General features: G+C 40.6%; 1 protein-coding gene across 17 annotated transcripts in view; it reads right to left on the bottom strand.

Annotated features, from left to right (window-relative positions):
* The window catches only part of CAMK2B (calcium/calmodulin dependent protein kinase II beta), a 287,804-nt gene that overhangs the window by 189,035 nt on the left and 73,594 nt on the right, over nucleotides 1-25,175 (bottom strand). For all 17 annotated transcript variants that reach the window (XM_051976448.1, XM_051976450.1, XM_051976449.1 and 14 more), the window contains exon 2: nucleotides 15,782-15,876. In XM_051976448.1, coding sequence (XP_051832408.1) covers nucleotides 15,782-15,876 — 95 coding nt within the window. The remainder of the gene's footprint in view (nucleotides 1-15,781; nucleotides 15,877-25,175) is intronic.

The raw sequence follows: 25,175 nt of genomic DNA, 5'->3' as shown, positions 1-25,175 counted from the left end.
GTCAATAAAGATTTATTAAATGCCTATTATTGGTAAGACACTATGTTAGGGTAGGTGATCAGAGCCAGCACACCAGAGCCAGAGACATGGTGAGCCCAATATGGCTCAAAATGCCAAGACCTTGGCTGGTCAGATTTCACTACCTGTTTGCCAAGTATTATAAATTCTTGATCGGGAAGGAGGTTGAGATGAAAGGCTAAAATGGCAATTTGGATTGATTGAGGATCTTGCTTAGTTCTCTCCTCTATTCCTCCAATAGCATTGTATGGATTAACTACCTCTTCACACTTTGGTTCAGGAACACTATCTTCTTGAAGGTACAGGAAATTCATAAATCCCTTGAGAGTATTATAGAAGGATCATCCTGGATGGTCCCTTATCTCCCCACCTGTTCCTTGCCTTGGACTGAATACTCCACACATTTACCTCTTATCCTGTGAGCTTTGTTCAAGGCTCAGCTCAAGTGCCACCTTCTACACAGGCAAAGGCTGGGATCTTGATCTCTCCCAATTGCTACTGCTCTCTTCTCTTATATATATATATAAGTCTCATATTTTATTCATGTTGCCTGCCATGCCCTTCTCCAAAGATATGTAGACTCCTCGAAGGCAGAACCTGTCAAGTTAGACAGTGGTCTCCAAGGAGGCTGGAGTGTGTGTAAATAATGCTTACCAATGACTTTGAAAACAGCACAGATGCACATTTATCAAATGTGCAGATTAGACAAAACTAGGAGGGCCATCTAACATGACAAAATTAAGATCCCAAAAAATATATTTGCAAGTCAGAAGTGGGATGAATCTAAGAAGGCAAATTTAGTAAGTATAAATGTAAAGTCTGACATTTAGGACCCAAGAAGTTAAACTTCCAAAGTACTAAGATTTTGGAGATATGATCTGTAAAAAGGATCAGGAGATTTTAGCAGACTAGAAAGAGTCTAAAATAGGATAAGGAAGCTCAAAAAAAACCTAATGTGATATTAGGCTGTACTAAGAAAAGCAGTTTAAAACAAAATAGTAAAAGTACATACCCTTTGACCCAGCAGTGTTTCTATTGGGCTTATATCCCAAAGAGATCTTAAAGGAAGGAAAGGGATCCACATGTGCAAAAATGATTGTGGCAGCCCTTTTTGTAGCGGCAAGAAACTGGAAACTGAGTGGATGCCCATCAGCTGGAGAATGGCTGAATAAGTTATGGTATATGAATGTATGGAATATTATTGTTCTGTAAGAAACGACCAGTAGGGTGACTTCAGAGAGGCCTGGAGAGACTTACATGAACTGATGTTGAGTGAAATGAGCAGAACCAGGGGATCATAACACATGGCAACATCAATATTTTTCAATGATTAATTCTGATGAATATGACTTTTTCCAACAATGAAATAACTGATGTCAGTTCCAATGATCTTGTGATGAAGAGAGCCATCTACACCCAGAGAGAAGAGTGTGGGAACTGAGTGTGGATCACAACATAGCATTCTCACTCTTTTATTGTTGTTCGCTTGCATTTTGTTTTCTTATTCATTTACTTTCTTTTTTTGGATCTGGTTTTTCTTGTGCAACAAGAGAACTGTATAAATATGTTTATACATATTGGATTTAACATATATTTTAACATGTTTTAACACATATTGGATTGCTTGTCATCTAGGGAGGGGGTGGGGGAAATAGGAGAAAATCTGAAACACAAGGTTATGCAAGGGTCAATGTTGAAAAATTATCCATGCATATATTTTGAAAATAAAAAACCTTTATTTAAAAAAATAATAGTTTGATAAGTCCTAGAAAGTGAATATTTAAATTGTGGCTAAGACAACAGCAATGGCAGGGGTAGCACTGAAGATACACATTTTGAGCAATTACTTCTTGCAGTTTCTTAGCCACTCTGTGTATTGCATGAATCAGATGTCAGATTGCATGAAAAGATGGAAAATGGTCTAAAGGATATAATGGTATTATTGATCTCTGACATAGGCATGCCCAAGGTAATAGAAAAAGACTCAAAAAACACTTGTTAGCAGGGCAAATGTCACTAACATTATGATACAAAGTCATCACTGAACATCTCTTGAGAGTATTCTGTGCCCAAGATCTCAGGCCACTAATAGCACACCCAATGCCCAGGACTCTCTCTGAGAAGGAGAAAACACACAAGAGAACATCCAGACAGACAGGCAGGGAAAGCCACCTACAGAGCTTCATCGCCCCCCACTGCGGTTTCTCACCCTGCCCTCTCGTTCTCCCTTCTTGTCAACACACTCTGCTGGACAGCCACAGTCTAGGGGCCAGTCAAATTAACTCTAAAAGCCTAAACTTTCCCTGCAGTCTCAGTCTCAGTGGGAGAGAGGCTGATTTTCTATAAGATTTCAGCCATAACTCAATCGACTAAGGCATTTGCACCTACAAAATTACAGATCCTTGACACATTAAAGCGACACTTGGAACACGGTCTCATACCGACCTGAACTTTCAAACTCATCAAGTGCAAGCTCAGAATGAGTCAAGAGTGTGACATGGCAGTCAGAATAGCTACACAAGCTTTAATGGGAGAAGAATCGAGTCCAGAACAAGGAAAATGAGATTTCTGCATCCCTTATTTACCCTATGGGAAGACCATGCCAGGAATGGTTTGAGTCACATTTTTAAGAAAGACACTATCAAACTGACGCCTGTTTAGGAGCCTGGAGACTGCCATACAAGCATCAGGGGAAGGAGTTGAGTATTTATGAACTAGAGAAGGGAAGACTTGAGAGAGAATCAAGTAACTCTGGACTATCATGTAAAAGAACAATTTGATTTTTCTGCTTGGCCCTTCAAACAGGGCCGGGAGTCAAAATTATAGAATACATTTCAGCTTGCTGGAAGGAAAAATGTCTGGATAATTAGAACTCTCTAAAAGTAGGCTGGCTTGCTCCATGGGATAGCAGCTATCTTTGAACCATGGCGAGATGACCACCTACTGGGGACTTCGTAAAGGGAATTCTAGGTCAGGTATGGATTTGACTAGATGCCCTCAGATTTCAGTTCTGAGGTTCTGTCATTTCACTGACAGTGGCTACTGCTCTCCTGCTCTTCCAGTTTAAATGTCCTCCCTTCCAGGTTATAGAAACACTGAGCATCTGGCAGAAGAGACACACATATAAAGAAATTTCATTCAAATCAATAATTTATTGAGTGCCTATTATGTGCCCTCAAGGTATTTGCAATAAGCATATTTCTTTGAGAAACTCAAAAGAAAATTTCAAAAAATTATATAAAGCGTGGTGGTAGAATGAAATAATTGTTACAAGAGAGGGATGCTATGGGGAAGAAGGAGGGACACTGAAAGGCTTCATAGAGGAGATGGCTTTTGGGCTGAGTCTTAAAGGATGCACAAGACCCTAACAGAAAAAGGGTATTACAGGTAGAAGAAAGATGACCTTAGGGCAAAAAGGTATAAGAACCTGTAAAATATTTCCAGACTGATAATATAGAAGCTTTATGGAAAATATCTACATTGAGATAGTACTGAGATCTTGGGATTGCCAAGGGAAAATATGTAGAGAAGAGATCAGAAAAGGACCCTTGGGGAATGCTAACATTTAGCAGATATGAGGAGGGCAGCGAGCACAATAGTAGTAATGGTAATTGTCATCATTTTTAGCGGGTAGAATATAGTAAATGCCACAAAAGAGCTACAAGTAAAATGTCCAGGACACACTATATTGCCCAACACATATAAGGAGATTAATGTTTACTGAGTACTAACAAAATATCCCAGGAATATGAAAAAATGGAAAGCTTCCGTTTAGCTGTCAGAATAGTGGAAGAAGGCTGTCCTGAAGGGTACAACTTTTGAAATAGGTCTTTAAAATGAATAGGAATCTGAAAAGGGGGCATTCAACCAATCATTTGTTTTCAAGTACCTCCTATGTATCAGCACTGCCTTGGAGACATAAAGGCAGAAGTTAATGTTTTCTGGGTAGACAACATATATGGAAACAAAATAGAAACATAATAACCTTGATGAGACTAGGAACCAGGACAGATCTCAGACAGAGGAAAGCACAAGCTGAATTGTAAAGGAAAAGAAGCATTTCCAGAGGGAAAGGCAAAAAGGGAGAGAGAGCATTCTAGGCCTGAGAGAAAGCCTGTGCAAAAATAGAAGAGATGAAACAGTAAAGCCCATTTAGCTATCACATAGAGTTCAGGAAGTGGAATAATGTCTAATAAGAATAGAATGGAAAGATGGAACCAGGTTGTGAGGTGACCTGAACAAAGGTGAGGAGGTGTAAAAGAACAAGGTATCCATGGAGAGGAATGACTGATCCTTTTGGGCCACAGCATGGAAGATAGAAAACTCAGACGACAAGGCTTGGAAAGACATGCTGGTACCAAATCTGGTAAGGCTCCTATGGCAAGATCACAAATTTTGAACATATCCAGCATATTCACTTCTAGTTGACATTCAATGTAAAAATTGACTTAGGATGACAACTTACAGATTGTTATGTAATCAGGTTCCAGAAGTAAACTATTTCTGACTTTCTAATACTATCTTAGAAAATTATAAGGAACGGAGGAGCTGGGGAAGATGCTGCCCTAAGAAGATGAAGGAAAAAAAATATATATGTATGTATATATACATATATATATTTATAAAATTACTAAGAAATTCATGAGACAAATACCAATGCAATAAATTTAACAAATTCATCAAATCCTAAACTATTAGATCACAGGATTAGTGTAGAATAATTGGAGAAGTCCTTGAAGTCTAAAAGGAGTTAGAAAAAAAAATATTCATTTACCTATAAAGTTATGGAACTTCCTATTATAAAAAGTGATACCAAAAGAAGATATAAAAAGCTTAAGGAAAATTTTACCTAACGTCTTCAAAGATTTAAAGGGCTGTCAGGTAGTGGATAACAGGTATAGAATGAGGGAAGTGTCATCACTGTTCCCTCTGGACAAATGACCCCAAGTCTATATTGCAGATTATGACACATTTTACTACTTCCTGGGATTTCTAAGCTTATGCTTTCCTCCACGTAGAATGTAATTTTTCTACTAAAGACATAAGCAATGTGGAGGAATACACAAAAGCAGCTTAAAAGGACTAGCAAGAACCCACTCTTCAATTTTCAGAATGAGCATTTATATTTTTCAAATCAGCAAACACTACAAAGCAGGGTTTGCTTTATTGTTTTGTTAATTATCTAGATTTTTTAAAGTATTAGAGAAAACACTAATAATGAATAGAAAAGGGCATTAGGCATTCATTCCTATTCCTCCCCTCCCCAGAACTGGTTGATAAATATTTACCAGTTTACCCCTGCCAATGTGTCAGTTTGCTCTGATTAAAAGAGAGAAAAAGAGAGGGGGAACCGTGTGTGTGTGTGTGTGTGTGTGTGTGTGTGTGTGTGTGTGTGTGTGTATAAGGGTAGGGATGATTGAAAAGTGATAGTGATGTCTTTATAAAAAGCATTATTAAAATATTTTTAATTATAGCGGGAGAAGCAAGAAATATGGCCAGAGGGAAAAAAAGATTAGTGTTCTCCTTGTAGCCAAACAGGGTTGGGTTTGCAAATACCCTGGATGATATCTTAACAGCAGCGTGAGCATGGAGGGAAGAGGAAACAGACAAGGGATAGTATGGATTGCTAGAATTGTACCCAGCAGACACCAACCCTGACATCTGCATTTCTTCTCCTTCCCCAGCGCTCTTCTCCTGAAACCCTGGTGGTTTGGGAAGAGGGTGGAAGAAGAGATGGAGACTGTAATTTGTAAGCTTAAGAACAATGAGTCCTGGAGTAGACAATGACTGCAGTGCTGCTGCTTAGTTACAGAGGCGACCGCATCTCTGCCAGATTCATGACATTTTCCCTGCAATTTGGCAGGAATGGAGGGTCCCAGGTGACTGGAAATCCAGGATCATTATAATACTCAGCAAAATCAATTTCCCCGGATACACTGATTATTAATAGCTTGATGCCCTGTCAGAAAGCACCAAGCACTGTCACACTTACATTAAAGGAAGCTGCTAGTAAAAAGCAGAGTGATACAGCAGGATGATCATTGCAATGGGAGCCCCAGGATCTGAATTCAAATTCTAGCTTTGTTATTTAATTATATGTGAAAGCTTGATCAAGATGCTTCTTGTTCACGGCTCTCACCTGTAAAATGTTGACCTCTAAGGTGCCTTCCAAATATGGATCTAAAATATTCTTGTGATCATTGAATATCAAAGTTAGAGGAATTCCAGCACATAAATGCTTGCTGGCTGACTGATCGTCCATGGTCATCTGGTCCAAGTTAGCCTGGAAAAAGAAGCCATTTCCACCATAATCCACCCAATAACAGGTAGGTCATCCAGCCTCTGCTTGAAGCCCTCTAATGAGGTTTTTCCTACAATCATCTGAGCTATACAATCAATAAGCAGGTTTAGAGTGGGATTGGAAGTGGGAAAAAAAGAGAAAGCCTTGATGGAAATGGAAGAAATAGTCTGTAATATTACAAGTGGAAAAGGCCCAAAAACTTCACTTTCTGTTCTTTTGACTTCTGCACCACGATGGAAATTAAAAAAAAAAAAAAAAAAAAAAACCCTTTGCTGATTCCTTCCCTGGACACTCTTCTTCCTCCTTGAAAATTTCCTGTTTTAAAATTCAATGATTTTATGTTGGATTTAACATATTTCTACCATGTTTAACATATATTGGACTACTTGACATCTAGGGGAGTGGGTGGGGAAAGGGGAGGAAATTGGAACACAAGATTTTGCAAGGGTTAATGTTGAAGAATTATTCATATACATATTTTGAAAAATAAAAAGCTTTATTTAAAAAATAAAATAAAATTCTATGATTCTATAACCAGATACTCAATCACATACTCATAGCCAAGAATTCCTTGGTTCTGAAAAATCATATGTTATATTATTGTAATGGCCACTGGTCTGTGTGAAAAGAATTCAGGGATTGCTCAGCACCCTTTAAATTAAAGGAAGAAATTGTGGGTGTTGTAGACAACCACATAGTTGAATAGATTATTTAGAGACTTCTCACATAATAAGTTTCATGGCTCTGTTCAATCCATGAAACCAGTTGGAATTGGACCGCTCCTAATATTATTTTAAGAATATTTTAAGAATCTGAGCATGTCACTCCCCTACTCAAGAAGTTCTAGTGGCTACCAATTGTACCAAAAGAGCAATTAGTTTTGTTTGTCATTTCAATTAAGCTTCACAATCTGGCTCAGTATACCTTTCAAGCTTGCTGAACTTTATTCCCTTTCATGCCCCCTACCTTACAATTAAACTGGCCAACTTGCTATTCCCTGTACATAATATTCTATCTTCTGTTTCCACTCCTTTGCACAGACTGCCCCACCTTCCTTTGTGCCCCCCCAACTCCCTATCTAGAATGCCAGTACTGACTCCTTGAATCCCTAATTCTTTGTAGGTCTTTGTAGGTCACAAGGTCTATCTGGACCTATTCTCTCTAGATACTAGCACCTTCCCCATCCCTGAAATCCCCATCTTTTTACATATTTTGCATTTGCTTTTCTGGGTACACATGGTAGCTCCTCATTAAATGTAAGATCTCTGAGGATAGGAACTATTTCCCTATTTTGTCTTTATATTCTCAAATTGAAGCAAATTATCTGGTACATAGCAGAGGCTTAATAAATACTTGTTGAATGAAGGAATAAAGTACATGCTGCTACAATGGGAGTAGCATCATATTCCTGTGCAGAAGAATAAGCAGAGTCATCTCACCAACAGGCATGTAGCTATTGATCCAGGTGCTGCTTAATGAGCAGAAAGAAGGTCACTCTAAAGAGCCAGCTGATCAGCACTCCCTGAGGGAGAGGTCACATCTGCTGATAGATGTATCAGTTAGTGTCGCAGAGAAGGCATAGAAACTTGTAACACTGACAGGAGATGACAAGTGGTCGAGATGCTCATGACAAGGGCAGGGATGGGACCGTTCCGCTTCTCTTTAAAGCAGAAACCATAGCTAAGAGCATCAGCCGGGAAACCCAAGGGCAGTACGAAGCCCAGAAACTCCATCATGCCTTCTTGCTTAGAAGGTAATGATGCCTGGGGAGTTTCTCCGTAGTTTAAAAAGAGATCAAATGTATCCCACCAAGGATGCCTCAGGCCAGACATGGGAGCTACTGATTCTGTATCAACATTTGATTTTACTCTCTCTCAGTTCCTTCCTTGGTAGCGAGGCAGCTTGGCCAGGTGTCACCCTCCAGCATAAAGAGTGAATTGGGTACTGCCAGAGAACAAATACCTCATCCTACAGGGGGATGTGGACAGAAAGTAGGGTGGCTAGGTAAAAAATAGAAATGATAAAAACAGAATCAACTCATCTGAATTTGAAAGGGCTTGGTAGCCATTTTGTCCGACCCATACATGAAAGGAATTCCTATTTAGAGGCAGTTGGGGAAACATTGGTTCCAGTACTGGATCTGGACGTGGAAAGACTGGAATTCAAATTCAGCCTCAGGCATGTACTAGCTCTGGGTGACCTTGGACACGGGTCCTTCATCTGACTTCCACTGGCCTCAGTTTCTTCAACTATAAAATGGGGATAATGATGGCACCTACTTTACAGAGTTGTTCTAAGGATAAAATGATAAGTCTGAAGCCAGACTTTTAAAAAGTGCTTAGCATCGGCCTATGTATATAGTAGGAGCTAAATAAATGCTCTTTCCCTTTCCTTCTCTACTGCAACATATCTGACAAGTAGTCAGCCAGCTGGAAGACCTCTAAGAGGAGGCACTCCATTCCTTCCTTTGATATCTCATTCCACATTTGGTTAGCCCTAATTATTAGGAAGTTTTTTCCCTGATTTTGACAGTTTATTCCTTACTAACTTCCACTCATTATTCCTAATTCTGCTCTCTAAAGCTAAATGACAGAAGTCTAGTCCCTCTTTGACATAACATATGTTCAAAACTTGAAGGCATCCATCATGTTCCCTCTCCCCTTGAATTTTCTCTCATCCAGGCCAAAAAAATGCCTACTTTTTTTTTGAGCAAACTTAAGCCTACTTGTTTGAGCAAACTTAATATGTCATGTATTCAAAGCTTATCATTGTTTCAAAGATCATAGATCTTAAAAGAGAGGCCCTCTCATGAACAGAAGGTTACAAGGCCCAGGAAGAACTGGCCCCTGGTTGAGCAAATCAACTACTCTCTCACTGCGCCTGGACAATTCTCTGAGACTAGAATTTCCCAAGGATTCAATGTTCTGGTTAAGAAGAGAAAATTTAGACACTGGGAGTCCCCTATACCAAATGATATCACAGGTTCAGATCCTTACACATAAAAGAGCATCTAATGTTGAAACAAGAAAGAAGCTTGGAGACCATCTAATAAAACCCTTTCGTTTTATAGAACTGGACAAGAGGCACAGAGAGCAAAAGTGACTTCCTTGTCTAAGGTCATATAAAGTGTCAGCGTAGACTGGGAATCCAGGTGTACCCCGAATCTCTTCTGCACTCCTGTCTTTGCATCACACTTATCAGCTGGGTTCTCTTCATAATGCATTATCTTTATCCTATCACTCACACAAGACTTAGGGTCGTACATAGCCAGGTTGTTGTTGGTCATTTTTCAGTCATGTCTGACTCTTAATGACCCCATTGGGGTTTTCTTGGTAAAGATACCACAGTGGTCTGTCATTTCCTTCTCTAGTTCATTTTATAGATGAGGAGACTGAGGCAAACAGGATAAAGTGACTTTCCCAAGGTTATACAGCTACTAATGTCGGAAGCCAGAGTTGACCAATCAGCTCTTCCTGACGCCAGGCCCAGAGCTCTATCCACTACAGCACCTATCTGACCATCATGTTTTTAGTAGGCCTTAACAGATGTCTGTTCATTAACTAATAGATGAATGAACAAGTGAATGAATTAATTAGCACATAAATGAATAACTACAAATTAATTTACAAGCTTATTAAGTACATCTTATGGACCAGGCACTGTGCTAAGCATCTTAAAAGTAGTACCTCATTTTATCCTCACAACAATCCTGGGAAGTGGCCAAAAGCCAGTCATTCAAACTGCAGCAAATTCCTAGTTATTGGAGTCCTAATTAAGAGAAGTGAAAGAAAAAGATGACCTTTCACACCACCTCAGAGGAAGTAGAAAGCTAAGTTCCAGAAGAGACAAGAAGGGAGTAAAAGTCATCTGGAGGTGGGAGGAGGGGAAGTCACTGTGGTATATTACAATGAAGTCACACGATACATTTAATGTACACAAATCCAACTATGTATGTTTGGCAGAAAAAAAGGAAAGTGGCGGAGGGGTGTCAAGAGTGGAGGGGGAGAAAAAGAAAGATAGAGAGAAGATAGAAACTTAGAAAGACAGAGAGAGAATAACAGACAGAGAGACAAACAGACAGAGAGGAGAGAGAGACAGAGAAAAAGAGAGATAAGAAGAGAGAGACAAAGAATAAATAGTATAGGTCAAGGATGTCAAACTCAAATAGAAATGGGGGCATATATAAGGATCTCTGAAAATTACATATTGACTTAATTTCAAAGGTATTGTTATCTGTCTTATTATATTGCTACCTATTTTGTTAAATATTTCCCAATTACATTTTAATCTGGTTCTGGCTGCATGCTGCACCCCTGAGGTCATTGTACCTGGCATTCCCCTCAGTAAACATACGCCTCTGAGGGCATGAGATGGGAGACATAAATGGGCTGATTCCTCAGTCACTCTCAGTTTCCACATCCCTCTCGTGGTGGGAGCATCTCACTGCCACTGAATCTCTTCTTAGTCTTACCTACAGACAACCTGCTCATTTCCCTGAGGCCGCAGGAAGCTAACCAGAGGGACGGCCCTGGCTGACCTTCCTAGAGCTCCCGGTCACCAGAAAGCCCTGCCGGACTTCCTTTGTCTTCTTGTATCCTCTCTTGCCTCATGGCAAAGCAGAAAGAAGAAACCAGTATGCAGTCAGTCTCTAATATAATCACCCTTATGTGTGCAGCCCTTTCAAGAATAGTTTTCCTCTAATTATCAGTTTTTCTGGCAACTAAAATCTTTACCTATCTTTGTTTTCTTCTTTTAGAGTCTGGTTCAAAGCGTCTCTCTCCTGACATACAGCTTAGCTGGGGGTAGTGAAAAATAACATTTTTATTTAATTGTTTCCATAGTAACCACCTCTAATCCATCTGCTCTCTGATACAGATTTCCTTTTCTTAAAAAGATCCTGCTCCTTTTCTAGCTACACCTGTTTGAAGATGCTGTACTGTAGTATACAGGTGTTTGGGGGGAAATTTCAAAGGTTACATACTGACTTTTAAACCTAAACCCAAGCAAGATGCGATTTCACAATAATCTGTAGTGGCTCCTGAAGTTACACCAGACAAAAACTCTACCTAAGAAATTCTCCAACTGTCTGGACAGGTTACCACCAACAGGGGTGTGCTAGTGCCTGCTCAGATGGGCTCAGATAAGCCAACCGTTTAATTAAGGCCCTTCACACTTTGGAAACCTAGGGCTTGGTTTGTCATTTTGTTGATTGTCTTAGCTGTAAGAAAGTGACAGACAAAATGTTAAGAAGGCAGAATAAAATTAAAAGTGTGTCATCCTGCATTTTTGGTGAGCCAGTTGTTAAATATATACTGACACCCCCCTCCACTTGCTGAAATTAGCTGAAGCCCCCCCCACCCCTCCCATCAAATCAGGCCCCAATCTGAAATGGTTTTGCTCTCCTGACAGCTCTTAGCAATAAAACTCCCTTCCCTCCCCTGCTCTGTTCAAGACCTAATTAAGCAGAACCTCAGGGAGAAAATGAAAAACCTGTCACATCTGAGCTTATCTTCCTGGAAAAGAAAAACACCCAGTTGCTGACTGAATCAAAATATTTTTTTTCCTTTTTCCATTCCTGAAGAAACCCAAAAGTCCAGGTAAAAGCCAGAAAGAGGAGGCTACAGGTAATCCAGCTTCCAGCCTCTCTGGGACAGTTCCAGGGAATTACCCCCAAACTGGCGACATATTAGACAAAAGTCTATAGGAAAGGAGGAGGAAGGTTGCCATCTTGTCTTATCATTCCTCGCTGATGCGCTCTCCTATGAGCATCTCCTCTGTTGCAGGCGGCACTGCTCTTCACCAAGACCAACCTTCCACAGACCCTTTTCCAGACTCCATTTCACATTACTTGATATTCAATTCCCCACCTCCAAGCCTTTGCTCAGGCTGTCTCCCAAACCTGGAATTCACTCCTTCATCACTTTCACCTCCTCACAACCCCAGCTTCCTTCAAGGATCAGCCCAGGTGCTCCCTTCTTGGGAAGCTTTCCCCGACCCTGCTAGTTGTCAGTATTCTCCCTCTCTGAAAATCCTCTTACACGTACCTTTCTGTTCATATCCTGCATCCCCCAGTAGAATGCAAGACCCTTGAGGTCAGCAAGAGCATTTCTTTGTCTTCACAGTTCCGCCAGCTGAGGCCCCTCTTACACAACAGAGGCACTTAATAAATAATTGCTGAATCGAACTGAACTAAAAGCTTTCCTTTAGATGGGCCTCGCCCAAGATCATAAGAGGCGCAAGGATATATTCTACAATCATATTTGATGAGAAAATGGCAGCCCAGCTCTACTGTTAGTGCTCGGTCATGTCCAACTCCTCACGGCTCCCTACAGGCTCTTCTTTGCAAAGACACTGACGTGGTTTGTCATTTCCTTCTCCAGTGCATTAAGGCAGAGAGAGGTTGCTGTTGTCTGTCCTTTGTTCTCAGAGAGCTCATGACATCAGGGAGGAGATACCATGACATGCAAGTCAGTTGGGTTTTAGTGAGGGAGGCTGGGCAAGGTCCCCTGCCCCCTTTCTCTCTGGAGCCATGATTCCATGGCCAGATATATATCAGGAGGACTGGAGATGGCCCTGGATGCAATGGGAGATCTTTGGCCTTTTTAAGCTAAGGGTCAAGTGCCTTGCCCAGGGTCACCCAACTAGTAAGGGTCTGAAGTCAGATTCGAACTCAGATCTTCCTGACTCAAGGCTTAGTGCTCTATCCACTCCAGCTTCACTACACTAGCCTATGTTAAAATGGGGCACAGAGACAAGGCTGGTAAATTGATTCCTTCGGTCAAGAGTACAGCCAAAAATGACAGCCACAAGAAATCCTGCAATGGGTCGTGTCATTGTAGGTTAGGAGCTGCAGACCTCAGAGGCAGGTTAAAACATCAGAGACCATCAGGTCGAACTCCCTCGTTTTACAGGTAAGGAAGCTGAAAGAAGAACTGAATTGAAATGACCAAGTGCCCAAAGTCACTGAGGGAACTGAGGAAGGTGACTAGTTGGGAGGATTTAGCCTCCATCCAGCACACAATCCGCTATGTCACACTGCCTCTCATTTGTAAGATAAAAAGGCTGGATTTTAGGACCTCGGATGTCCCTTCATCTGAGTAATGAGTAATTCAATAATCCCATATTTTGCCAAAGGTGAGTTCAAATTCTCTGTGGCTGCAGCGCTGCAGATCACCTGGAATCTGCTAGAGCATTCATGCCTTGAGCATGCAAGAAGAAAACTGGCATATCCTGGGGGAGAAGGGGAGGTAGTTCCTGTCACAGCCCCTTGGAGCACTGGAAACAAAGTACCAGGTCCTTGCCCAAGATCCTCTCCCAAGCAATCTGCATTCAAGTCCGTGCCTCCCTGTCTCAGCCTGGTTCTCTGGGAGCCCTTCCCTCCCCATTCACCGAGGGAAACAGTACCACACTCTAAACTGAAGCAACTGGGACATCGTATTTATGGGAGCTCTCGGGTTCCAAAATTAAATCCTCCCGGATGAGCTCACATTTGGGTGCTGGTGCTAATTATGTCCGCCCCTTCCAGGGACCAAAGTAGACTCCGATAAAGCTCAGTGAACTTAGATGAAGCCCCCTGAGCACTGTGTATGACCCCACACGGCAGGCCCACAAAGCACTTTGATGAAGTCAGAGACAATCTTCTCTGTCCCAGGATCCGTTGTGTCTGACGCTGCCTCATTACAAGGTCATCAGCAAAAAAGTAAAAAAGACTTCAGGTACGAAAACTGCCACCAATGGAGACTGACCCTTTCCAAAATTTCTCAGAGAACTGGCTTGGGGAAAGATGACTTGGCCAGGGCCACATAGCTAATATGGGACAGGGGCAAGACTGAAACTTCTAGAGCCTGTCCCTACCCACAGCCCCATGGTCTGTGGGGAGGAGGGGGGAGGGTCTCTCTCTGTCTCTCTTTATCTCTGTTTTTCTCTCCACAGAGTCACTCAGCAGCAGACGAGGGCTCCCACAGAATGGTTTTCTATCAGAGCTTCAACTGACCCATAGACTGCCTGGACCCTGAAGGTGGTATTTGTGATCCAGGGGCCAAAAAGCAAGCAACCTACAGAACACTAATAAGGAAAATCACAGGAAATTAACCAGAATCCCTGCTCATCTCAAAACCTTATTCTAACCCTTTGATCCAAACTCCATCCCTACCAAAAATTTGTAACTCTTGGTAAATAAGGAAGAGAATTTGGCCAACCTAAGGCCTTATCTGGAAACCCTTTGTCTAGCCCAAAGTAGAGAGTGTGGGAATAATATGCAGGGGTATGAATAATCCTTAATGAAGGGAACATTCTATAGAATAAAGAATTGACTAGAAGCAGTCTCAGGATGCTAAGGTATCAATTCTTAACAAACATTCAGAAGAATGACACCATGCTTCCTCATCAGTTGATCCATTCAATTTTGGGACTCACTGTCGATTAGTGAGTGAATTAGTGAAAACTCACCTACCCCACCATATCCAACTATCTCCAGAATTTACAATTTACAATTCCTCCAGTCATGCTCTAGAACATTTGGACCTAACCAGCAGAAGCATCTTGCTGCCTGCTCAGCCACCATGCACTTACTGCTCACTCATACCACCATGTTCCACTTCCTACCTTTTGTTCTTGCTCAGTGAATAAACAAATAAATGGTTACTAGAAAGATAACAATCTATGTCCCCTTGCTAAGTTCACTACCCCTGTGATTGCCTAGATTGACAGTTCTCATCCTATTGTATGTATCATGAACCTGCTAAACAGTCTAGTGAAACCTATAGACCTTTTCTCACAACATATTTAAATGCATAAAGTGCATGAGATTAAAAAGGAAGTAAGTTCTGCTGAAATATAATTATTTTTTTAAAATAAGTACAGAGATTCCAGGTTAAGGCCTTTCCTGGCTACTATAACGAGGTATTCCCCAATTAAAATGAAAGCTTGTTGAAGGCTGATACATTGTAGGAGCTTAATAAATGCTTGCTGATTAACTGAATGAGTGAATCAGATGGGTGAGGATGTCTCCTCTGAGTAAACTTAGATAAAAACCTATTCCTAGTACAACTTCTGAACCCTTCTGTTTATCTTTTGACTGATCTTATGGTATTCTAACCCATGAATAACTTTTACTCACTAGCTATAGAGAAATTATTAGGAAAATAGTTCACATACTTCCTCAGCCATCCCCACCCCATATGAAGGACAAGATATCCTAGTATCCAAAGGATCAAGGTTTCAAACTCAATCAATGTATCTATACATCTTCACCTTCTCTTCCAAGGTCAAGTTCAATCCTAAGCAGAAATTGAGTCATTTGAATTCTATATTATTTATATGTCCCTAACCCTTTGATGCCCCCTCCCCCACAGAATCCTGGTGCTTTTTCCATCAGCCTTTTGACACTCCCTCCCCCAGTGATTCCAGGTCCTCCTTCCTCCAGCCCCCAATGGGGGCCAGTGTTTCCCCCCGAAGCCCTACCTCTTGCAGAGAGCTTCTTGGTATTGATGATCTTAGCTGCATACTCATGTCCAGTGCAAAGTTTGACACAGCGTCGTACAACTGAGAAAGCCCCCCTAGGGAAGAAAGGGGGGACGGGGAAAGGAGGAGGGAGAGGAAAAGAAAAGAGGGAGAAAAAGAGACAGAAAGTAGGTTAATATCTCATTAAAAGATACTCAGATCTGCTTCAGCACCCCATGGCACCCCTCAAAATGTTAAGTCAGTTTTGACTAGAGCCAAAGAACAGAGCCTAGCCAGTGGAGGAAACCAAAGAATTGGGAGGATTTTGCACATGGAATATAAATGCATCAACAGAAAGGAAAAGTGCCCTCACAGCAGTGAGAATTCATGCCCTGCCTGCCCTGAGCACTAACCATCACCTCCATGAGCCTGACACACCCAGAATGCCTCTGCTTCTCCAAAAGCCCTTGTCATTTACTAGCTAGACAACAAGAATTTACTAATGACCTACCATGGGTCCAATGGCATCATGAATACAGAAGCACAGCACACACAAACCTACCCCAGTTGGAAAGGTTATGAGACCTAATGGAAAAAGCATCTGATGGGGAGTTAAGAGGCCAGGTTCAAAGTGTATTCTGGTACCATTTATGACAAGTCACTAAGCTTCTTGGGCCATCAGTTTCCCCACTGTATAAAATCAAGGAGATGAACCAGCTAACCTCTAAGGTCCCTTAGAACTCTGGCATTCCATGATATTCTCTCTCTCTCTCTCTCTCTCTCTCTCTCTCTCTCTCTCTCTCTCTCTCTCTCTCTCTCTCTCACACACACACACACACACACACACACACACACACACACACACACACAATAACCAATATAAAACGTCATATAATTGTTGGACTGTGTATTGTAGTTTTTTACTAGAGTAACAGATTGACATAGAAGACAGAATGCTAGATCTGCAGTAAGGAAGATCAGGGTTCAAATCTCAGATCTACTTTATTCATAGGCAAAATCAGGGGAATGATAAATACAGGGTGGTTGTGAGGGTCAAATGAGAATTTTCTTTATCTTTTATTACCTGGCTATTATCACATAAGAGAGCTCAAAGAAAAGTCAGTGAGGGCTAGAATGGTCAGAATAGCTTTTTAGAGAGAAGATTGGGTTTTTGAAACAAAAAGAATAGGTGAGATACTTGGAAGCCCCAAGTTAGACTTCTAACCATACTGAAATTTCACTTAAAAAAATGTCTGAGTCCTGACTGGAACAAGAGCAGAGAGGTGGTACAGTGGACAGCGCACTGGGCTTGGAATCAGAAAGACTCTTATTCCTAAACTCAGATTTAGCCCTAGACTTCCTAGTTGTGTGACCCTGGGCAAGTCACGTCACCCTGTTTGCTCCAGTTTTTTCATCTGTAAAATGAACTGACAAACCATTCCAGCATCTATGCAAAAAAAAAAACCCCAAATGAGGCTCTGAAGAATCACAACTGAAACAACTTAGCAATAAACAAAATAACTGGGGCAACTGAAGAAAAGCGTTAACAAGAAATTTGGCCCCCTTCTACAAAGTATCCCCAAATCCCTCTATTCTCACTTTAAAGCTCTGAAGTCCCCACATTGATTTTTCCTCATTCCAGCTTGAATTCTGCCAATGTTGGTTGAGAATTGTAATCAATACAAATCAGCAAATATCATTAAGCACCTATTACATGCTGGTTATGCAAATACATCTACCCACCCCCCCACCTACCCACTCCCACCCCCGCCAAAAAAAAAAAAAAAAAAAAAAAACTAAGAACCAGTCCCTGCCTCAAAGAGCTTACATTCTTGAAGGGGAAGGGAAATACAGCATGGCAGCAAATAAGACCATAAAGCAATCAATCAGCAGGTTCTACCATGTAGTCAGCCCTTTACTAGACAATGGAGATGGGAAAAAGAAACAATTTCTACCCTCAAAAATCTTATGTTCTCCCAAGAGAACACTGTATACAGCAACAGCAAGACTATATGATGATCAACTCTGATGGACTTGGATGTTTTTAACAGTGAGGTAATTCAGGACAATTCCAATGGACTTGTGATGAAGAGAAATGCATGGATATCTGCATCCAAAAAAGAGGATGGTGGGGACTGAATGTAGATCACAACTTAGTATTTTCACTTTTTTTGTCATTGTTTGCTTGGTTTTTTTCCTTTCTCATTTTTTCCCTTTTTGATCTGATTTTTCTTGTGTAAATATATATAGAAGAATTACTAGGATTACTTGCTAATGCAGGGGTGGGGAGAAGGGAGGGAGAAAAATTTGGATCACAAGGTTTTTCAGGGGTGAATGTTGAAAATTATCTTTGCATATATTTTGAAAATTAAAAAGCTATTATTTAAAAAAAGAAACATGTTCTCTTGGTAGAGGGCATGGGGAGGGGTAACATGAGAAAAAAAGAGACAGCATTAACAATCTAGAAGAGCAGCCAAGACTTTTCAACAGGAGATAGCACTTGAGTTGAGCCTTAAAGAAAGATGAAGGAGAAGGGGAAGAATGGGGAGAAGGTTGGGCACAGAGGTTGTTAAGTCAGTGCCCCCATTCAGGAAAAAGCAAGCAGATTATTTTGGTAAGAGGGGAAATAATGTGCTTTGAACTTTGCTGAAGCAAAACCAGGAAGGGTTTTATACCTCAAACCCAAAGCCTCTATTTTAGAGGTAAAAGGGAGTCACTCTAGGTTTTTATATGGCAGAATGACAATTCCATAAAGAACCTTGTGTTTCTAACATTAGGATTAAAGCCAGGTAACTGCTTTATAAAGATGACCGCCCCCTTCCCCCTTTAACTTTAGATTAGTGGGATTGAAGAGGAAGTGGTCACAGGTACCTCAACTTGGCAAATCCTAAATTGCCTTCTGAACCTTAGATTTTATCTAACTCCATAGATTCTAAGATTATGGAAATCTAAAAACTGTATTCAGACACACATAAACTAGTGTGTCCAAGGGAAAGTAAAAAAATCACTGAGCTTCAATTTTCTCAACTGTAAAAATGAGGATAATAATATTGGTAGTCACTCTTTGATCCAGCAGTGTCACTATTGGATCTGTAGCCCAAAAAATTATTAAAAAGGGAAAAGGACTCACATGTGCAAAAATGTTTGTAGCAGCTCTTTCATTTGGGGGATGGCTGAATAAGTTATGATATATGAATGTTATGGAATGTTACTATTCTATAAGAAATGATAAACAGACTGATTTCAGAAAATCCTGGAAAAACTTACATGAAATGATGCTGAGTGAAATGAACAGAATGAAAAAACAGTAATAAGATTGTGTGATGATCAACTATGAAAGACTTAGCTCTTCTCAGCAATACAGTAAGCCAAGACAATTCCAATAGACTTGGGATGAAAAATGCCATTCCACATTCAGAGAGAGAACTATGGAGGTTGAATGTGGATCAAAGCATAGTAGTTTAATTTTTTATTATTGTTGTTTGCTTTTTCTTTCTCATGTTTTTTCCCCTTTTGTTCTGATTTTTCTTGCACAATATGACTAATATGGAAATATGTTTAAAATTATTGTATATGTATAACGTATATTGCTGTTTTGGGGAGGGAGAAAGTAAAGGAGGGAAGGAGAAAATTTGGAAACTCAAAATCTTACAAAAATTAATGTTGAAAACTATCTTTACATATATTTGGAAAAATAAAATACTATTGAGGGAGAAAAAAAGCAAAAATAAAATCAGTAATACTCATGTCTGTCATAAAATGCAAATTAGAGAAGTAAGCAATGAATGGGATAGGACAAAGTGGGGAAGGTGGTGATTATCTTAGGTCACTGCTCCAACAGCCAAATTTAGTCAGTCAATAAGTATTTAAAGGAACTTAGAGTTCATCTAGAAGGCTAATTTCATTTTATAGATTTAGGAAATTGAGACCCAGAGGGGTAAAGTGACTCAACTAAAGTCACATGAATAAGTTCCCAGATTTCACCACCTGCTGGTTGTAGGTCCCTTTTTTTATCCTCAGTCAAAATGAGGGATTGGATTCTGAAGGTTCTTTTCAGCTCTAAATTAGTAAATCATTCTCCAATCTGAGAGACTATGGATTAAATCTGGTCCAAATGCTGCAAACAGTCACTAGAGGGCAGACAAAAGCCAGGGCAGATGGACAATCAGCTGCACATTCTGCGGAGAACCAAGAGTTCCAGGTTAGAACAGAAGGGTAGTTTAGGGACACAATCATAAAAGATGAGGCAAAGACAGAACTCCATAGAGCAGGGCTGGGGGACCACCAGAAAATAACAAAGTAAATAAATAGAAAAGCAGTACCCACCACAAGAGAACACAGGAAGTAGAAGACCCAATTCAATTCCATTCAACAAACACTTATTAGGCAACCACCATGTACAAGTTGAGACTATTAAACTGAAAATGTTAGCGTCTCTGTCCTCATGAAATTTGCAAACAAACTGGTGAGAAAAGAATTTGAAAATAAAGTAATTCAAGGTAGGGTGTGATTTGGAATGAAGGAGAGGTTCAAAGTGAACTAGGAAAATTTGAGGAAAGAAAGATTACTTTTAGTTTGGGGACAAATTCCAGGGAGAGGATAAATAAAAGCTTATTGGAGGAGGAGACACCCAAGTTAAACCTTAAAGAGGAAGGCAGATGGAAGGAAGGAAGGAAGGAAAGAAGGGAGGAAGGAAGGGAGGGAGGGAGGGAAAGAAGGAGGGAGAGAGGGAAAGAGAGAAGGAGGGAGGGAAGGAGAGAAAGAAGGGAGGGAGGAAGAGAAGGAGGAAGGGAGGGAGGAAGGAAGGGAGGGAGGGAGAAAAGAAGGAAGGATTTAGGAATCTAGATAATGGAAAAACAAAGGATATTAATACTAATTTATCTTTAAAAAATAGGGTTGGAGAGAGAAAAAGCTGATTACAGACAGAAGCTGCTTTTATTATGAAAGAACAACAAGGCATGGGGTCATGTAGTCTAGATTAGCCTAGAGTGAAGCGCAGAACTGGCCAGCCCTGAGTCAGATTCCCATAAGCCGTCTACAGTACTAGGAACCTAACTGGAAATCCCCTTGGAGGCATGTGAAAGAGCACCTGTTGGCGTCACTCTGTCCATCTGCCCATCTGTCTGTCTTTTCAGCCTCAGGCACTGACAGGCCCTGTCTGGGCCAAGAACCAAAGGCAGCTCATAGGGAGCGGGCACATGACTCCTCACAAGCCGAGAAGGCTTAATCTGGAATGAACTCTGACCCATAAACTCCACCGGGCATCCTCCGGCCCGCAAATTCAGCAGGAGACGAAAGCTGGGCCTGCCTTCAGCTGCTTCGAGTCTAACTAGGGAACAGAGATTTGGACACATGGAATAACCCCAGCATGATGTAAGGGGCTGGGGGAATTTCCCCTAGCGAAGGGAGAACTTGGGTTGGGGGAAGGCAGACAGTTGTATTCAAGTATTTCAAAGACTGCTGTGCAGAAAAAGGATTGGATTTGTTGTCTTTGGTTCCGGTTTGGCAAAAAACAAAATAAAACCAAACTCAGAAGATGATGAATTCTCCCTCTGAGCTGAGACAGGAAGACTGCTGGTTGCAGGGGATACAGAGGGTAGTAGTTCAGAAACTTGGTTGCACTCAGTGGCCTATGAAGTTTCTTCCAATTGTGATATGATTGCCAGGTTGGTAGTGCCAATTAAAAAATCTACAGGAAGCCCCTGCTCCCTCCCCTACCAAACATCTATGACATCATTAACAGCCAAATCTAATGGCTTTTTTTTTTTGTCTTCCTTCTTGACTACTTAGCTGCACTTACAATGGAGACTACCTTTCCTCCTCAATATTCTCTCCTCTCTGGATTTGTATGCTATAATTTCTGTCTTGATTCTTCATCTGTCTCTTTCCCTGGATCATCATGCTGCTTAACATTACAGCTTTGTCCTGGGCCCTTTTCCCTCCTCTCTCCTCCCTACATGCTTTCTCACTAGTCCCCTAGGATTTAACTATCCTCTCCATTCTGATGACTCCCAAATGTATGTGTTTCGAGCCCTAGTATTTTTCCTGAGTCCCAATCTCCCATCACCAAGTACTTATTTCAGATTGCATATCTCATAATCATGTCAAATTCAATATATTGAAAATTGAACTCATCTTTCTCCCCGAAACCATTCCCTTCTTCCCAACTTCCCTGTTATTCACTGTCAAGGGTAGAAACGTTTCAATTTCAGTGTCATCCTCCGCCCCTCACTCTTACTCATTACACCTATTCAATCAGTAATCAATTCATCTTTCCATTCCACAATATATCCCATATACATTTCTTTTTTTACCACTCATACAACCACCACTTTGGTTGTATAACCCCATCCTTTCTCACCTAGACTATTGCAATATCCTTTCAATTAGACTATCTGCCTCAAGTCTCCCCACATTCCTACCCATTCTCCACAGAGCTGCCAAAGTGACTTTCCTGAAGCGGAGGTATCACTCCACGCTCAATAAACTCCAGCGGCTGCTTATTATTTCCACAATCATATATAGAGTCCTTTGTTTGGCACATAAATTTCTTCACAACTCAGCTCCTTCTTATCCTCTTCTCTCCTCTACATACCCTCAGCTGACTGATTCCCATAATCACCTGGTTCCTATTCTTCACAAACGACACTCCCTGGCTGTCCCATGTGTGGAATGGGACAACTTGCCATCTGCCTTCAGAATCCCTAACTTCTTTCAGGATTCAGCTCAAATGCCCTTACAGAAAGTCTTTCTTTCTTGGTTAGAGACTGAGTCAGCGGTTAGAGGCTTCTTCTCTTAAGTTATTTTCCATCTACTCTTTATGTACTTTCACGTATCTATTTGTCTGTGTCTTGTCTCCCCCATTAAAACATGAATTCCTTCATTACAGAAACTGTTTCTGTATTTCTTTCTCTTTCCTCAGCTTTGCTACCACCTCAATTGAGACCCACATAATCTCTTGCCTGGGCTATTGCAATAGCTTCCTAATTGGTTTACCCACTTCAAGTCTCTTCCCATTCCAATCCATCTTCTACATGATAGTTACTGGGAAAGGAAATTTTGTTGAGGAGGTCATTTGAGTTGAGCCTTGAAGGAAATAAGCATTCTAAGAAACAAGGATGAAGATTGCATTGTAGAGTTGGAGAATGATTTATACAGATGCACTGATGTGGGAAATAGGATGTGGAACTCAGAGAGCTAGTTCTCTGGTGTGATGGGAATGAAGAGGAAGGGAAGAAGAATAGTATGAAACAAGGATGAAGAGGTGGGCTGGAGTCTGACTGTAGCACTATACGAATCCTAGCTGCTGCTGTTTTGGTACGTGTGTGGAGGATGGATGGATTACAGAAGAGAATGATTGGAATCAAAGGAGACTATGATAATACTCTGAGAGGTGATAAAGGTGTGAACAAGGGCTATAGCCATGAGTATGGAGAGAAGGGGGTGGATACATGAGATCTTAGGAAAATAAAATTGACAATATTTAATTACACCTAGATATGGAGCACAAGGGAGAGGAAAGAGTCAAGGATGATTCTGATATTACACCTGGGAAAATGGTAGAGTGTGGAGGTGGTGATGAGGGTTTGGGTAGGAGGAGAGAGATGGAACACATTTCATTTATGTTGAGTTTGAGGTGCCAATGGGACATCATCTTGTAGGCAATTATTGAAGTGGACCTGGAGACTGATCTAGAAATAGAGATCTGAGAGTCTTCTACAAGGAGATGAAACTTAAATTCATAGGAACCAAGTGAAAAAACCATAGAATGAGAACGAGGCCCAGAACAGAACTCTGGCAGACAACTCTTACAGGTTGGGAGATGGATAACTGAAAACAACAAAAGAGACTGAGAGGAAACTATCCTCCTGAGTTCAAGTCTGGCCTCAGACACTTACTAGCAACATGACCCTGGCCAAGTCACTTAATTTATTCCCTAAAGGACAAAATGCTAACTCCTTATTTTGGTATTCACTCTTCACAGTCTGAATCTAACCTACATTTTCTTCCTTATTTCATAGTGTCTCCTTTCCTATATTCTATATTTTAACTAACATAGACTACTCACTATTTCTTGATTTCATTCTAACTTCCTAGCCTTATAACTTAGACCTGATGGTCTCTGAGGTACCTTGCAGTTCTAAATCCATGACCTAAATCTATGATCTACATACGATACATGCAATTGTCCATTCCTAAAACAGATTCTTTCCCCAACCCCAATCTTGACAGATTTTCTCTCCTAGCTCTAAATATATGAAGCTTGGAAGCCATTTAGTTATACATTTATAAACCCTTAACCTCTACAAAGAAGAGAAGCTCTCTTCTTCAGGGCCAAACTTTAGCATCACAATTACATTGCATTCAGGTTTTTGTTGCAATAATCATTATCATTCTATCCATTTTCATTGTCATAGTCTTTGTGTGGTAGGTTTGCCTGTTTTTACTTGCTTCATTTTGCATCCATTCATATAGATCTTTCCATGCTTATCTATATTCTTTATACAGTACACAGCTTTCATGTACAACCATTCCTCAATTCATCATGTATCCATTTCTCAAGCAATAGACACCAATTTTGTTTCAGCTTCTTCCTACTACAAAAAATACTGTTAGGTATATCCTGATGAAAGAGACTTGCTTTCTATCACTGAATTCCATGTAGTGTGCCTAGCAGTAGATTCTCTGGGTCAAAGAATAGGAATATTTAACTGCTTTCTTCTCGTAATTTCAAATTGTTTCCCAGAATAACTGGATCAATTCATGGTTCCACCAACAGTTTATCAGTGTGCCTGTTTTTCCACAACCCGTCCAACATTAACTATTCCTATATTTTATCATCTTTGTCAAGTGATGGATGTGAAATGAAAATCCAGAGCTATTCTGATTTGCATTTCTCTTATTATTAGTATCTTGTCTTATCTTATTATTAGAACAATCCTTCCTATAGTTGCTCTTCACATAGCTTGTCGTTCTTCTTTGAGAAATCATTGGACATATCTCACAAACTGTTTTTCATTTTGTCTTTGTATCCTTATCACCTAGCACACTTGCCTTGCACATGGCATGCATTTATTAAACGGCTGTCGAATTGATTTGCATTATGGAGTGTTACATTCTTTTAAAATCCCCAAAGAATTAAGAGTCTGGTTCTGCATATGGTACTTCAAGATTCTGTGCTAGGACATAAAAAAAAGTCATATGAAGGCCTAGAGATCTCCAGAACATAAAATTTCTGAGGAAAGAAAAATACATATTCACTCTAGGGAAAAAAGGGTGGCAGAAGACCTCTATGGTTAGCAGCAAGGAATAGTCATTTTCCCTAAAAATATGGAAAAATAGGGAGTTTGACAACAATAAAGTGAAAAGAAAACAACAGTAAAAGACAGCTGAACTTCAGAATAACTGAATGAAA

Source organism: Antechinus flavipes, chromosome 2 (genome assembly GCF_016432865.1).
Source record: "Antechinus flavipes isolate AdamAnt ecotype Samford, QLD, Australia chromosome 2, AdamAnt_v2, whole genome shotgun sequence".
Taxonomy (NCBI): Eukaryota; Metazoa; Chordata; class Mammalia; order Dasyuromorphia; family Dasyuridae; genus Antechinus; species Antechinus flavipes.
The sequence above is the reverse complement of the archived record's forward strand: the minus strand, read 5'-3'. Positions and strand labels throughout refer to the sequence as shown.